General features: G+C 45.2%; 1 protein-coding gene across 2 annotated transcripts; it reads left to right on the forward strand.

Moving 5' to 3' along the window:
• Positions 1–14,170, forward strand: LOC112217886 (4-galactosyl-N-acetylglucosaminide 3-alpha-L-fucosyltransferase 9). Of its 2 annotated transcripts, none has more exons than XM_024378491.2 (2): positions 1–173; positions 12,939–14,170. In XM_024378491.2, the coding sequence occupies exon 2, from the start codon at positions 12,947–12,949 to the stop codon at positions 14,063–14,065; it is 1,119 nt and encodes a 372-aa protein (XP_024234259.1). In that variant the 5' UTR covers positions 1–173; positions 12,939–12,946; the 3' UTR covers positions 14,066–14,170. The 2 variants fall into 2 exon arrangements, with proteins under 2 accessions (XP_024234259.1, XP_024234258.1); XM_024378490.2 differs by lacking the exon at positions 1–173 and adding an exon at positions 1,062–1,330.
• Positions 14,171–14,216: the final 46 nt, after the last annotated feature.

Consider the following 14,216-nt stretch of genomic DNA (forward strand, 5'->3'; position numbering starts at 1 on the left):
ACCACCCTGTTACAGAGGCAATCCGAATCTCACGATTTATAGCTGGCTAAACTAACATCCTTCCTAGACGTGGTTATCGAGGGAAGTGACCCTTTGGAGTTTTAAATAATCGAAGGACGACAGTGCCCGGTGGCCTCGATAACGAGCACAGCAGTGGAGGATATCTTGACAAGGTTAGCACCGGAGTACAGTGGCCAACACACACACTAGCTGGGGGGCTAAGTCAGCACAAGACAAGGAAGCCCGATGTCCTCCGATAAAGGGGATAGTCACACCAACAACAACACATAAAACATAATTTTGCTAAAAAACAATGACAATTTCTCTCAACCAACCAGTGCCTTGTGGCCTTTTTATGTGAGTGCTGATGCCACCCTGTGATAAACAGTTCCCACTTTGTCAAAGGGAGGGGCACAAAATATTTTGCTAGTCCATTCCCAGCTCGCCTCTCCAGGGTGCTGTTGGAGAGACGCATAGCTGGGGCGCTCCACCAAAGTTCGGTCAAAAAGAAAATATCACAAATAAATCATGTAGCAGATATAGGACATGTTAGAAAGAGTATGTGGCCTTTTCTGTAGCCTACAGACTGGAGATAAAATGTATGGCAATGTAATGAGACGGACACCTTTTACATCATGCAGGTTTCTCCGATCAAATAGCCTAACTTATTTGACGGCCAATTAAATAAATCATGCGCTGTCATGTTAAGAAACAACATATCCTAAAAACAGGACATGGGAAGATACAATCCGAAAAATGGGGAGCAGTCAACTTGCTTGATACAACTAAAATAACTTTGCGAGAAGAATGGACAATGAGTGTCTGGTGTACGGTTTTATATGAACCACGCACACTTCCTCCCACGCTGTCAAGTCAACGGCGTGACTATTATTATTATTATCCGATATTATCAATACTTTCAACCGTACTAACGTCTGAAATGTATGAAGTAGAACTTCTTGCATCACCACTTTCCAAAGAAACCCGATGGAGGATGTTTTTCTTTACGGTTTATTGGCGTGGCTTAGAAGGAAGTAACGCGATCTGGCTTGCCCCTCCCCGCTGAGGCAAACCTCTATTTCACCTTGACAATCATGCTATATTTTCCAACTATAAGGGTGTCCAGAAGTTGTTTTTTTCCCCTTCTCACACCCAGTGTAGTTGGAGGATCTTGTGAAACAGCTTCTCGTGGTTTCCTATCGCTTTATTGAACTGATGAGTAGGCCTACCAAAGAAACATCTCACAGCTACATAGTTCTCATCGGGCGTGTGTATGAATGACTTGACGAGAAGCTCTGAATACGGCGTGACAAGAACAACCTGTTGACCGGTGAGGCATTATCTTTTTGTCTTACAGGCTTTCACTTATTGGTGCCTTGATGAGTTCCGTTTTGAATGGTCACGTAAAATAATACCTGGAAATGTACTTGTATGTTTTACAGGACTGACTTTTATATGTCTGAGGCTGTGTCCGAAATGTATTGTCTACTACTCACTCAAACTACATCTTGTGCTGTGCCCAGTTTCCCGATAGCGATATAATTTAGGTTTACGAGTATTTTAACGATGCAGTTTTCCTACAGCAGCCGAAGATGTAGGCCGAACATGCGTTTCTCAAAACACCACGTAGAAAGAACGGTCGCTAGGTGCGTGGTTAGAGCATGTGTCAATAGTGATAGGATCTCAAGAAGAGCACTCGTATCCGCTTTCTCAATTTAAATATTTTCTTAACTCTATAATTCGTTCACAATACTGACAACTAATCAGCTGATATATATTAATAGGCCACCAACGGCTGCAAATAGAGGGGCTTATTCCGTTTGCCAATGAAAATGCACTAAATCACCGATTTAGGCACATTGTGCATTTGTTAGGCTACACATCCTGAAATGTATTGAGACAAATTAGTCGCCCACAACTAACAATAGAACTCAATTGATTGACCACGAAATATATTTCAATATGACTGAAAAGGGCCTATAGTCTAGTGTTTATTTTTATTGTTTTCAGCATATCTGTATGCGTCGCTTGTTTGTATCAATTGCAAAGACGTGCTACTTTTTGTCGTCAACTTCCTAAATTATCAGCGGTCACAGAGAAGACGGATAAACCATGTGATTATATGTTTAGCGGAGGTCTGTGTATAAAGTGACACGGGAGGGCAAAAAAAGCATTAACTATGCATTTAGCTGTTTTACGAGTGGTCTGGGACAGACCCTAGATTACGAATGTTAAATGCAACGTTAAAAACGATGGTTTTGGAAAATAGCTCGGAGATGTAATGAACCTCATACGAAGGTTCTAACTATGAACTTAGCCCTAAAATGTTTTTTTTTTGTGTGTGAAATCGGTCCCCCAAGCTTACTAGTCATACTTTAGGCTACTATTTAGAAGGTTGCCCACTTTTTTGTAAAAACGGATTCGTTAGGCTGCGTTTAGACAGGCAGCTTTAATTGTGAAAATAATTAGGCTAGGGGCAAAGATCAGAATTGTGCTTCCTGTGTAAAGGCAACTTATGCAACAGATCATCACACTAGGTTTTCCTAGCGGAGTTTTAGTCCGCTAGATTTAGCCATACTGCGAATGCTCAGTTAAATTGATTTCCGCCTTTCGATAATTTAAGTGATAATGCCCGAGAAGCCGCTGTTGAGGCTATATTGGCACGGGTGTTAGGCCGGATACGAAGTTGAGGCCGAACCCCCCCCACACACACACACACACACACACACACACACACACACACACACTTCTTCATTGCTGCGACTTGCTTGCTAGTTGAGATTTTTGCTCTTCACTCCGTTGTCAGTTTAGCCTACATACCACTGATCTTAGTAGCAGAAAGCATTTTTTATGTGTGTCCTTCAAGGCAGTTGTCAAGGATCACGTCAGGCTGCGTTTCATTATTGATGGGGAGGCACTAGTAATGTCTGCAGTTTTCGGTTTCGCTCTTTGTTTCAAGTGTCGTCTATAAATAAATCTCTCACATGTCTTATTTGTCTAATAGTTCTGAAATGTTTATTGCTTGCCTACATTTTACTCCCTCTGTTTAATATAACACACATACATTAATTATTAATTTTGTTTGACTGTCCTGACTTGAAGTTTGTTCTATAGAGAGTATTTGACTAGCCACAACATGTAAGGAATATAGAGGAGGGTGGGGATTGGTGACCTCTGTCTCCTGGCCTCTAGGCCTACACTCCCTGCCTGCCCTCTCCCTGGGCCTGAGAGCTTACTCCCTGGAACTACAGGCCTCCACACCTACCTGGTCAACACCCCTCTCCTTTGGCCTTAAAGTATAGCTTACTATCTGGAATTACTAAGACGTGTATAGTCCCACTGTCAGGAACCCTGTGAAACAGGCTCTGTGCACCTAGTGACCCACCTACTTTTTAACGCTCAGAGACAAAGTCCCTACTCCAACCTCCACAGCCCGAGTGCTGCTCCCAGCCCCCCGAGTCCGGCCGCCCCCGCTCGGACTCTGAGTGCCCCCCGCCTTGGGGGAGGCCTCCTCGTGCACCTGGGGACCCTTTGACTTCCACAGCTGACTCACAGTCCCACCGGTGGATGGGTGACCACCACATAGCCCCCTACCTATCCTGAGCCCAATGTCAATGTTTTATGCCTTCTACCCGCCTGCCTGTGCCCCCTCACACTCGGTGTCTGGTCTCTGGCCCTTCTGCGTGCACCTGGTAAGTAAAGAAGGAGGATGGTGGAGGAAGACTCCTTCCGTCCCCGAAAAAAGTTTGGATCGAGGGCTGACTTTCAATAGATCGCAGCGAGTGAGCTGCTCTGCTACGTACGAAACCTTAACCCAGAATCGGGTCGTCTACGAGTGATTTAGCACCAGGTTCCCCACAAACATGCGGTGCGCATCAGGAGAGGGGCAGCAACTCACCAAGCCGCACCCCAACTCGATCACGGACGGCTCTACTCATCTGCCAAAAGAGGCAGGCTGTCCTGGGCCAACCGAAGATCCGCGTCGCTAAGGTATCATTACGTTTAGGGGGGGATTCTGACTTGGAGGCGTTCAGTCATAATCCCACAGATAGTAGCTTCGCACCATTGGCTCCTCAGCCAAGCACATACACCAAATGTCTGAACCTGTTGTTCTTCCGGATTACTACAGGATTACTACAGGATTACTACAGGATTACTACAGTTGGGTACGCTCCTTTGAATTTCATCAAGTGATCCTAGGCTGCTTCCGTCCATTTTATGGGTCCACAGAAAATCAATGGGCGTTGATGGTACTACCCACATCAGATGTAGGACTTCCTCCCCAGACAAGCTGGAGATGCCTCTCCTCACTTCGTAGGGCATGAGCCAGATCCATGCATTGCCCTATCACTGCGGGGCCAATGGGTTTAGTCTCCGCCTCGAGTCTAGTGAGCATAGAGGAGACCTCCACAAATACAATGTGTGGTGTCCCACACAGGCAAGCCTAGGCCTGGTAGTGTCAGCTAATGGTAAGGCACATGTCATCTCCACTACATGCTCCAAGGAGCGTGGAGGAGAGCTCCCACAAAGAATGTGTAGAGTCCCGCACCCCGGCGAACCTGAGACCTGGCAGTGTCCATAACCGCTAGGCACATTCCATCTCCATTTAGTGCTCCACTGTTAGCGGGTCCAGCCAAAGCCAGCTTTCGATTCAAACCTTCGGTTTAGAGTTAGCTAAGTTTTTATTTAACCTTTATTTAACTAGGCAAGTCAGTTAAGAACACATTCTTATTTACAATGATGGCCTAGGAACAGTGGGTTAACTGCCTTGTTCAGGGGCAGAACGCCAGATTTTGACCTTGTCAGCTTGGGGATTCGATCTAGCAACCTTTCGGTTACTGGCCCAACTCTCTAACTACTAGGCTACCTGCCGCCCCAGAATATGGGGGGGGTGTTTAAAACGTTTCACCACATAGTACACAGCTGTCTCCCAGGACTTTAAACCCCCCCAGCAAAAGCCAGGGATGTGTTCGAGCCATTATTATTAGATTGGCTTCCTGTCAAGGTCAGGATTAGTTTACAAGAGCAGAAAATCATTGAGTCTGGTGGAGCCGCCCTCACATTTTCATGCTTGACCGAAAGCCCTGTATTCCAGGACCGACTGCCGCCTTCTGTAAACAATCAACAGCTGTCACCATCTGCAGCTAACTCCTGTTTGGTTTGCATCGTTAGTGACACCTGAAAACAGGTGACATAGAGGGAGAGATTGGAAGAGAACTGCTAGAGGGCTACCTCATTATCTCCCTTTACCCCCTGTACTAACATGCTAGAGACAGTATGTATCCTAGCCGTTGGAGAGACTCCCTCAAACAAGTGACAGAGTAGGGGTTGGAATTTCATTGAATTTCTTCACTTTGACATTTAGAGCACTGGGCAGATATCACATTGCGTCAACACCCACCTTGGGTCTTCAATGCTTTGTTTTAATTAAACAGTCGATTCCCCTGGTCCGCAACAGTTCTAAGTCAGCTGCTATGCGCCGCGCGAACGGGGTCGGCATGTGCCGTAGCTGGGGAGATCCACGAGAAGGGGCAGTTCGCGTATCCAGAGTCGCCGCCGAACCCCCCCCAACCGGTCTGCTGACAGACACCACCCTGACAAACCCCCGCACACAGCCGCTCACGAGACCACGAGATTGGCCATACAACAAACTTCCATGGTGGCGAAGGAGTGACTCTCTCGGGCGAACCCATTCCAGGGCGCCCTGCCCTTCACAAAGAAAAGAGAACTCTCCCGGGGCTCCCGCCAGCTTCTCCGGGATCGGTTGCGTTTCTGCATTGGACACCTCACTGCGCCCGTCTCTGCCAGTCCGTGGACATTCTGAAAGTAGTTTTGAGGTCAGTAGGTCACATGACCAAGGAGCTATTGAAATTAGAAAGTTTGAAAAATTCATGTAAAACCATGTGAGATGAAAATGGACAAACTAAAGGGTGTGCAATGCGAGTGTACATTCTGAACCTTGTTTGAGGTCAGTTAAGAACACATTCTTATTTACAATGATGGCCTAGGAACAGTGGGTTAACTGCCTTGTTCAGGGGCAGAACGCCAGATTCATGTCCAAATCGTGAAAATAAATGTGTGTGCTTTGGAGACCTTTAACAGAACGTGACTGTCAAAACAGGTGTTGTATGTGGAGGATTAGGGTTGCAGTAGGTTTCTCAGATAGGGGTGAGTGTTTTTATAAATAAGCATCAACCAGTGGGTCTTGCGACAGGTATACAGAGGATGACCAGTTTACAGAAGAGTATAGAGTGCAGTGATGTGTCCTGTAAGGTGCATTGGTGGCAAATCTGATGGCCGAATGGTGAAGAACATCTAGCCGCTCGAGAGCACGCTTTCATGCTGATCTATAAATTACGTCTCTGTAATCTAGCATGGGTATGATGGTCATCTGTATCAGGTTTAGCTGGGATGAAAGAAGTGCGATTACGATAGAGGAAACCAAGTCTAGATTTAACTTTAGCCTGCAGGTTTTATATGTGCTGAGAAAAACAGTGTACCATGTAGCCGAACTCCCAGGTACTTGTATGAGGTGACTACCTCCAGGTCTAAATCCTCAGGTAGTAATCACACCAGTGGGCGGAAGGGCATTCTTCTTATCAAACCACATTACCTTGGTCTGAACACCTCCAAAACAAAAGGTAAAGGGCAGAGAAAGCTTATTGGACACTACGAAAGCGTTGTTGTAGAGCGTTTATCACAATCCGGGGAGGGGTATAAGACTAGCATTTGCATATGAATGGATGAGAGTGCTTCCTACTGCCTGAGCTATGTTGTTGATGTAAATTGAGGAGAGCGTGGGGCCTTGGATCGAGCCTTGGGATACTCCCTTTGTGACGGGCAGTGGCTGAGACGGCAGATGTTCTGACTTTATACTGTACTCTGAGAGAGGTAGTTAACAAACCAGGCCAAAGACCCCTTGTACACCAATACTCCTTAGCCGGCCCACAAGAATGGAATGGTCTACCGTATCAAAAGTTTTGTCCAAGTCAGTATAAATAACAGCACAATATTGCTTAGAATCCAGGGCAATGGTGACATCATTGAGAACATTTAAAGTTGCAGTGACACAACCATAACCTGAGCAGAAACCAGAGAGAATACTATAGACAAGAAAGTTAGTCAGTTGATTATTGACAAGTTTTTCAACACTTTTGATAAACAGGGAAAATTAGAAATTGGCCAATGACAGTTAGGATCAGCTTGATATCCCCCTTCAAATAAAGGATGCACCGTGGCTGCCTTCCAAGCAATGGGAACCTCGCCAGAAAGGAGAGACAGGCTTAGCGATAATAGGGGCTGCAACCTTAAAGAAGAAAGGGTCTAAACCATCTGACCCAGATGTTTTTTGGGGGTCAAGTTTAAGGAGCTCCTTTAGCACCTCGAACTCAGTGACTGCCTGCAGGGAGAAACTTTGTAGGGGAAAAAGAGGGAGGAGCATCGGGGCTTGTTGCATTCAAAGGGGTGGGAGATGAGGAAATGTTGGACAGGCAAGGAGGCATGGTTGAGTTAATGAAGTAGTGATTTAAAGAGCTCGGCCATGTGCTCTTTGTCAGTAACAACCACATCATTAAGGGACATGGGCAGCTTTGAGGAGGAGGGTTTATTCTCCAGGTCTTTAACCTCTAGAACTTCTTGGAGAACTGCTCCTTAAAGTAACTAACTTTGACCTTCCAGATAGCCTGAGTGCACTTTTTTAATTCGCCTGTACGTGAGCCAGTCAGCCTGATTTATGCGTGTGCCGAGCCTTTCGCCAAATGGAATTCTTGAAGTGGAGTAACTCTGACAGATCACAGCCAAACCAGGGGCTGAACCTGTATTTAATTCTCATTTTCTTTATGGGGACTTGTTTAACATACCACTGAAAATATCAAAAAAGAAGGTCCAAGCATCTTCGACAGAGGGGATCAAGCTGATTCTATACCATTTTAGAGGCCAGGTCATGAAGGAAGGCTTGCTCATTAAAGTTTTTAGCAAATGTCTATGACAAATCAGGACAGGTCGTTTCACTGAGCAGCCATCACGAACACAGGCTGTAAAATAGTAGTCACTAAGGTATCAGTCTGGTGTTTTCTGTAATGACCTATCAGGATTATTTGTGAGGATAACATCAAAGAGTAGCCTTTTCTGGGTGTTTGGAATCATACCGAGTCGGGTTGGTAATAATCTGAGAAAGATTTAGGGAGTCCCATTGCTTTATGACTTGGTCAGGTGGTTTAAGCATGTCCCAGTTTAGGTCACCTAGCAGGACAAATTCAGACTTAGTGTAAATGGCCAGGAGAGAGCATAGGGCAGGAAGGGCACAGGCTGGTGCTGATGGAAGACGATAGCACCCAGCAACAGTCAACAAAGATTGCCATTCCACCACCTTTGGAAGATCTGTCTTTCCAAAAGCAGTTAAAACCAGAAAGGTTAACATCAGTATTCAAAACACACTTCCTTAACCAAATCTCAGTAATGAACAACACCTCTGGATTGGAGCTGTGAACCCACACTTTCAATTGATCCATTTTAGGTAATAAGCTTCTAGTGTTAACGTGCAGAAAACCCAGGCTTTTAGGAGAGCAGAAATCAGTGAAGCCGAAATCAGAGCAGAATTGGGACTAGCAACAGTAGATGGGCCAGGGTGTACATGCACATTTCCAGATATAATCAGTGGTAATACAATCAGGGCACGGCAGAGGACAGGGAGAGCTCTGCAGTGTTGATTTGACATTTGAATGTGCATCAGATGGCAACAAGATCATATTGTACAGCAATTTAATCAGGTAACATGAATACAAAGCCGGTGAGAGGTGGTTAAAATAGGATGGTAGGCCAAGAGTCCATGTAACCAATAGTCGGGGTCCCGAGTGTGGGAACAAACAGTCTGCAGTCAGTCGGTTGGGTAAACGAGCACCTTTTATAGTCACAAAGCACACTGGAGTCATGAGGCAAATAGCATAAAGCACAAGAAAAAATATATAACGACTTGGGGCCATTGTAAGTTCAAAGCGTCACTCGCCCCAACAGTGCGTTTGTGCTGGAGGCGAGCAAAAGCTCGGGGGTACCTGTACCAGACAAGGGGAGACAGGGCAGACGGTCAACACATTGTCAGGTGGAATCCAAAAAGCAGTGCAGCAGGCAATGGGAGTAGGTTACACCCACTTGGGAGAAGCTTTTTTCGGGAGGCAGATTCCTTTTAGAAAATCCCAGCTAGCTAGCTATCATAGCTAGCAAACCTCTGTCTCGTTTTTTTTTCTGTGGAAAAGGGGGTTGTTAACAAGCTAGCTATATCTCTTCAGTTTCGGCGACTGGTCCTTTACGACATTCAACCAAAGTTGTCCTTTGGCTGTTATATTTTGGCGATTGCGGGAGGTATGTGCGTCAAACAGGCGTCACACACACACACGGTATCCCCAAAGCAACACCATTCTAACGGCTGTTGTGCATTGTCAGACTGCGAAGAGGCATGGAGTTGCCTGCAGACATGGTGCCCTTCGAATTCGCTACAATGTTATTCTCAATCCCCTGGGTATGCCAACACTGCATAGTATATTTTAGAGTAACAGCTAGGCCAGCAGGCCTATATGTCGTAATGGCATGGTGTTTTATGTAGGCTACACTTCCAATGAAGTAGTCTCATATGCTTATTACTTGAGTTGCCTCTCCTCCCACAGACTCTTGCTAAAACCCCTGATTCATTGTTCATTTTTCCGACAGCCGTTGGATGGGCCTGTAATTTACTTTCACATTAGTGGGTAATCTAGTGTGCCGCTATAGATTTATAATGGGCTGCAAAATAGCGGTGTTGGAGCGAATTTGGAGAGCAGCTTGAAATGGGGCATACTCTGGTCTCCAGGATCCCAAGATAATTAGTTTTATTGGGCGTGCTCACATAGCCAACTAGCCTATAGTCGTAAGGGGGAAATAATACTGTTAGTAAAGCACCATGGATAAAGTTGATAATAGTTGCCATTATGCACACATTTATTTGCAAGGTGTTTGCCTAGGCTACGCAACAGAATGTTGTAGCAGATGACAGGAACTCGATGATCGGAACTCAACCACACTTCTCTTCGTATTTAGTGACCAGCGCCAATTTTTTTAAATTTTTGTTTTTTGGTGCTCATAATCCACCATTGCCGTTTAGTGTATGCCTATAATCTGAAATTGTCAGTGGGAAATTTGGCATGGGAGTTATTAACTCATTCCATTGGTAAGTGTAGGTATGCAATGATGCCTGTTTGAACCAGCATTAGGTCATTTGTTTGTTTTTGACCCTACTTTTTACTACCCACACACAACCCGCTATCTCTACCTACACTATATATACAAAAGTATGTGGACACAACTTCCAATTAGTGGATTTGGCTATTTCAGCCACACCCGTTGCTGACCGGTGTATAAAATCGAGCACAAACATTGGCAGTAGACAAACATTGGCAGTAGAATGGCCTTACTGAAGAGCTCAATGACTTTCAACGTGGCACCGTCATAGGATGCCACCGTTCCAACAGGTCAGTTCGTCAAATTTTTGCACTGCTAGAGCTGCCCCGCTCAACTGTAAGTGCTGTTATTGTGAAGTGGAAACGTCTAGGTGCAATAACTGCTCAGCCGCAATAACTGCTCTGATAGGCTAATTGACATCATTTGAGTCAACTGGAGGTGTACCTGTGGATGTATTTCAAGGCTTACCTTCATACTCTGTGCTGCTTTGCTTGACATCATGAGAAAATCAAATGAAATCAGCCAAGACCTCAGAAAACAAATTGTAGACCTCCAAGTCTGGTTCATCCTTGGGAGCAATTTCGAAATGCCTGAAGGTACCACGTTCATCTGCACAAACAATAGTACGCAAGTATAAACACCATGGGACCACGCAGATGTCGTACCGCTCAGGAACGAGACTCATTCTGTCTCCTAGAGATGAAGGTACTTTGGTGCAAATAGTGCAAATCAATCCCAGATCAACAGCAAAGGACCTTGTGAAGATGCTGGAGGAAATGGGTACAAAAGTATCTATATCCACAGTAAAACGAGTCCTATATCGACATAACCTGAAAGGCCACTCAGCAAGGAAGAAGCCACTGCTCCAAAACTGCCATAAAAAGCCAGACTACAGTTTGCAACTGCACATGTGGACAAAGATCGTACTTTTTGGAGGAATGTCCTCTAGTCTGATGAAACAAAAATGAACTCTTTGACCATAATGACCATTGTTATGTTTGGAGGAAAAAGGGGGAGGCTTTCAAGCCGAAGAACAGCATCCCAACCGTGAAGCACGGGGGTGGCAGTATCATGTTGTGGGGGGGCTTTTCTGCAGGAGGGACTGGTGAACTTCACAAAATAGATTGCATCCTGAGGCAAGAATATTATGTGGATTTATTGAAGCAACATCTCAAGACATCAGTCAGGAAGTTAAAGCTTGGTCGCAAATGGGTCTTCCAAATGGACAATGACCCCAAGCATACTTCCAAAGTTGTGGCAAATTGGCTTAAGGACAACAAAGTCAAGGTATTGGAGTGGCCATCATAAAGCCCTGACCTCAATCCTATAGAACTTGTGGGCAGAACTGAAAAAGCGTGTGTGAGGACTACTAGGATTAAATGTCAGGAATTGTGAAACTGAGTTTAAATGTATTTGACTAAGGTGTATGTAAACTTCTGACTTCAACTGTATGAGATGAGTAATGCTAGATAAGGAATCTTTTTAAAGTGGCTAGTGAACCATTTCTAAAAGTGGCCAGTGATTCCTAATCTATGTCAATAGGCAGCTGCCTTTGATGTGCTAGTGATGGCTCTTTAGCAGTCTGATGGCCTTGCGATAGAGACTGAAAAACAGCTTCTCTGTCCCAGCTTTGATGCGCCTGTACTGACCTCGCCTTCTGGATGATAGCGGGGTGAACAGGCAGTGGCTCAGATTGTTGTCCTTCATCTTTTTGGCCTTTTTGGGCCTTCCTTGGGTGCTGTAGGTGTCCAGGAGGGTGGAAAGTTTGTCCCCGGTAATGCGTTGGGCAGACCGCTCCACCCTCTGGAGAGCTTTGTGGGCGGTGCAGTTGCCATACCAGGCAGTGATACAGCCCGACAGGATGCTCTCAATTGTGCTTCTGTAAAAATTTGAGGCTTTTAGGCCAAATTTCTTTAGCCTCCTGAGGTTGAAGAAGCGCTGTTGCGCCTTCACCACACTGTCTGTATGGGTAGACCATTTCAGTTTGTTAGTGATGTGTACACCGTGGAACTTGAAGCTTTCCACCTTCTCCATTGCGGTCCCATCGATGTGGATAGGGGGGTGCTCCCTCTGCTGTTTCCTGATGTCCACAATCATCTCCTTAGTTTTGTTGAAGTTAGAGGTTATTTTCCTGACACCACACTCCCAGAGCCCTCACCTCCTCCCTGTAGGCGGTCTCATCGTTGTTGGTAATCAAGCCTACCACTGTAGTGTCGTCTGAAAACTTGATGATTTTATTTATATTAAGATCACTTTATTGATCAATTGCACACAAGGTCCAACTGAAATTTGACTTCCGCTTTTAACCTAACCCCTACAAAATATTTATGTTTGTGTTTTGGAGAGGTGTGGGGGGGCTGCCACACTGGGTGCCTGGGGAGCTGTTGTTGTGGGGGGTTAAGTGCCTTGCTTAAGGGCACAACAGCAGGCAATGGCATCTAGGATTTGATACCACTTACTGCCAGATTTGAACCGTCAGACACGGAATTCGTCTAGGATTGCCTCTAACCGCTAGGCTGCCTGCCGCTCCTGGGTATTAGCTCTTTATCGCTTTTATGAGAGAGTTGTCTTTCGGGCACAGGATGAGGGCTATGTGTTTTTAATATGCACCAGTTTATTTTCTTTTACTTTGTGTGTACACACAAGCTGTTTAATAACAGTTAAACAAAATTCTTCATTTAGTTGCATTTCTTTGTGTGAATGTAATGTTTTTCTTTTGCTCTTTACAGGAGCCAAAATGCTGCCTAGTACATTCCTTACTGGACCTTTGCGTATCATCTTGGTGGGGATCCTTGGTATAGGAGGATTTCTGACGCTGTTTGTAATGTACTATCAATCAGCTCCATCTCAGATCTGCCCTCCCCAGCCTGCTTTGCCACATCATTACTCAAACCCACCTGAGAACAGCTCCTTGTCTAAGAAGCAGCCAGAGCCAGACAAGCCCATCATGCTGTTGTGGTTCTGGCCTGAAAACCGCAGGTTTGATTTTAGCGATTGCACCACTTTCTTCAACATTGATGGCTGCCAACTGACAGATGACCGGTCTCTGTACAACAAGGCAGACGGGGTGCTCATCTTTCACAAATCCATCAAACATGATTTATCCAACTTGCCTCCATCACCTCGACCACCATTCCAGAAGTGGATCTGGTATCATGTGGAATCACCTACAAACACAATTAGAATACCTGGTCTAGAGAACCTTTTCAACTTGACCTTGAGTTATAGGGAAGATGCAGACATCCCTGTACGTTGGCGCTTAACTGCAAGGAAAGGTCAGGGTGGGGACTTTGTGCTACCCAAGAAGGATAAATTAGTTTGCTGGATTGTGAGTAACAATAACCCTGCAACTGGAACAGCCGTAAGGGATAACTATTACAGAGAACTTGTCAAACATATTAAGGTGGATGTCTATGGAAAAGCCTTTGCAAGATTCTTGAGATATGAGGACTACTACTCAACACTCTCCAGCTGTAAGTTCTACCTCTCCTTTGAGAACTCAGTCCACAGAGACTACATCACTGAGAAGCTTAATGGACCACTTGCAGCAGGAACAGTGCCAGTAGTATTGGGCCCACCGAGACAGAACTATGAGGACTTTGTCCCGGGAGATTCCTTCATCCATGTTAATGATTTTCCCAATGCAAAAGCCCTGGCTGAATTCCTCCTGAAGTTGGACAAGGATGATGAGGCATATCTGCGCTACTTTCAGTGGCGTAGAAACTTATTTGCTCAGCAACATCTAATTCAACTGAGTCAAGAGTTCATCCAATCTATTTGTTATGCCTGTGACCATGTAGGAAAACATAAGGAGTACAGGGTTGTGCACAATATTTACAAATGGTATTTTGGTTAAACAGACTTACACCCTCTTCTGTGTACAGTGGGGCAAAAAAGTATTGTCAGCCACCAATTGTGCAAGTTCTCCCACTTAAAAAGATTAGGCCTGTAATTTTCATCATAGGTACACTTCAACTATGACGGGACAAAATGTGAGAAGGAAAAAT

This window comes from Oncorhynchus tshawytscha, linkage group LG18 (genome assembly GCF_018296145.1).
Source record: "Oncorhynchus tshawytscha isolate Ot180627B linkage group LG18, Otsh_v2.0, whole genome shotgun sequence".
Lineage (NCBI taxonomy): Eukaryota > Metazoa > Chordata > Actinopteri > Salmoniformes > Salmonidae > Oncorhynchus > Oncorhynchus tshawytscha.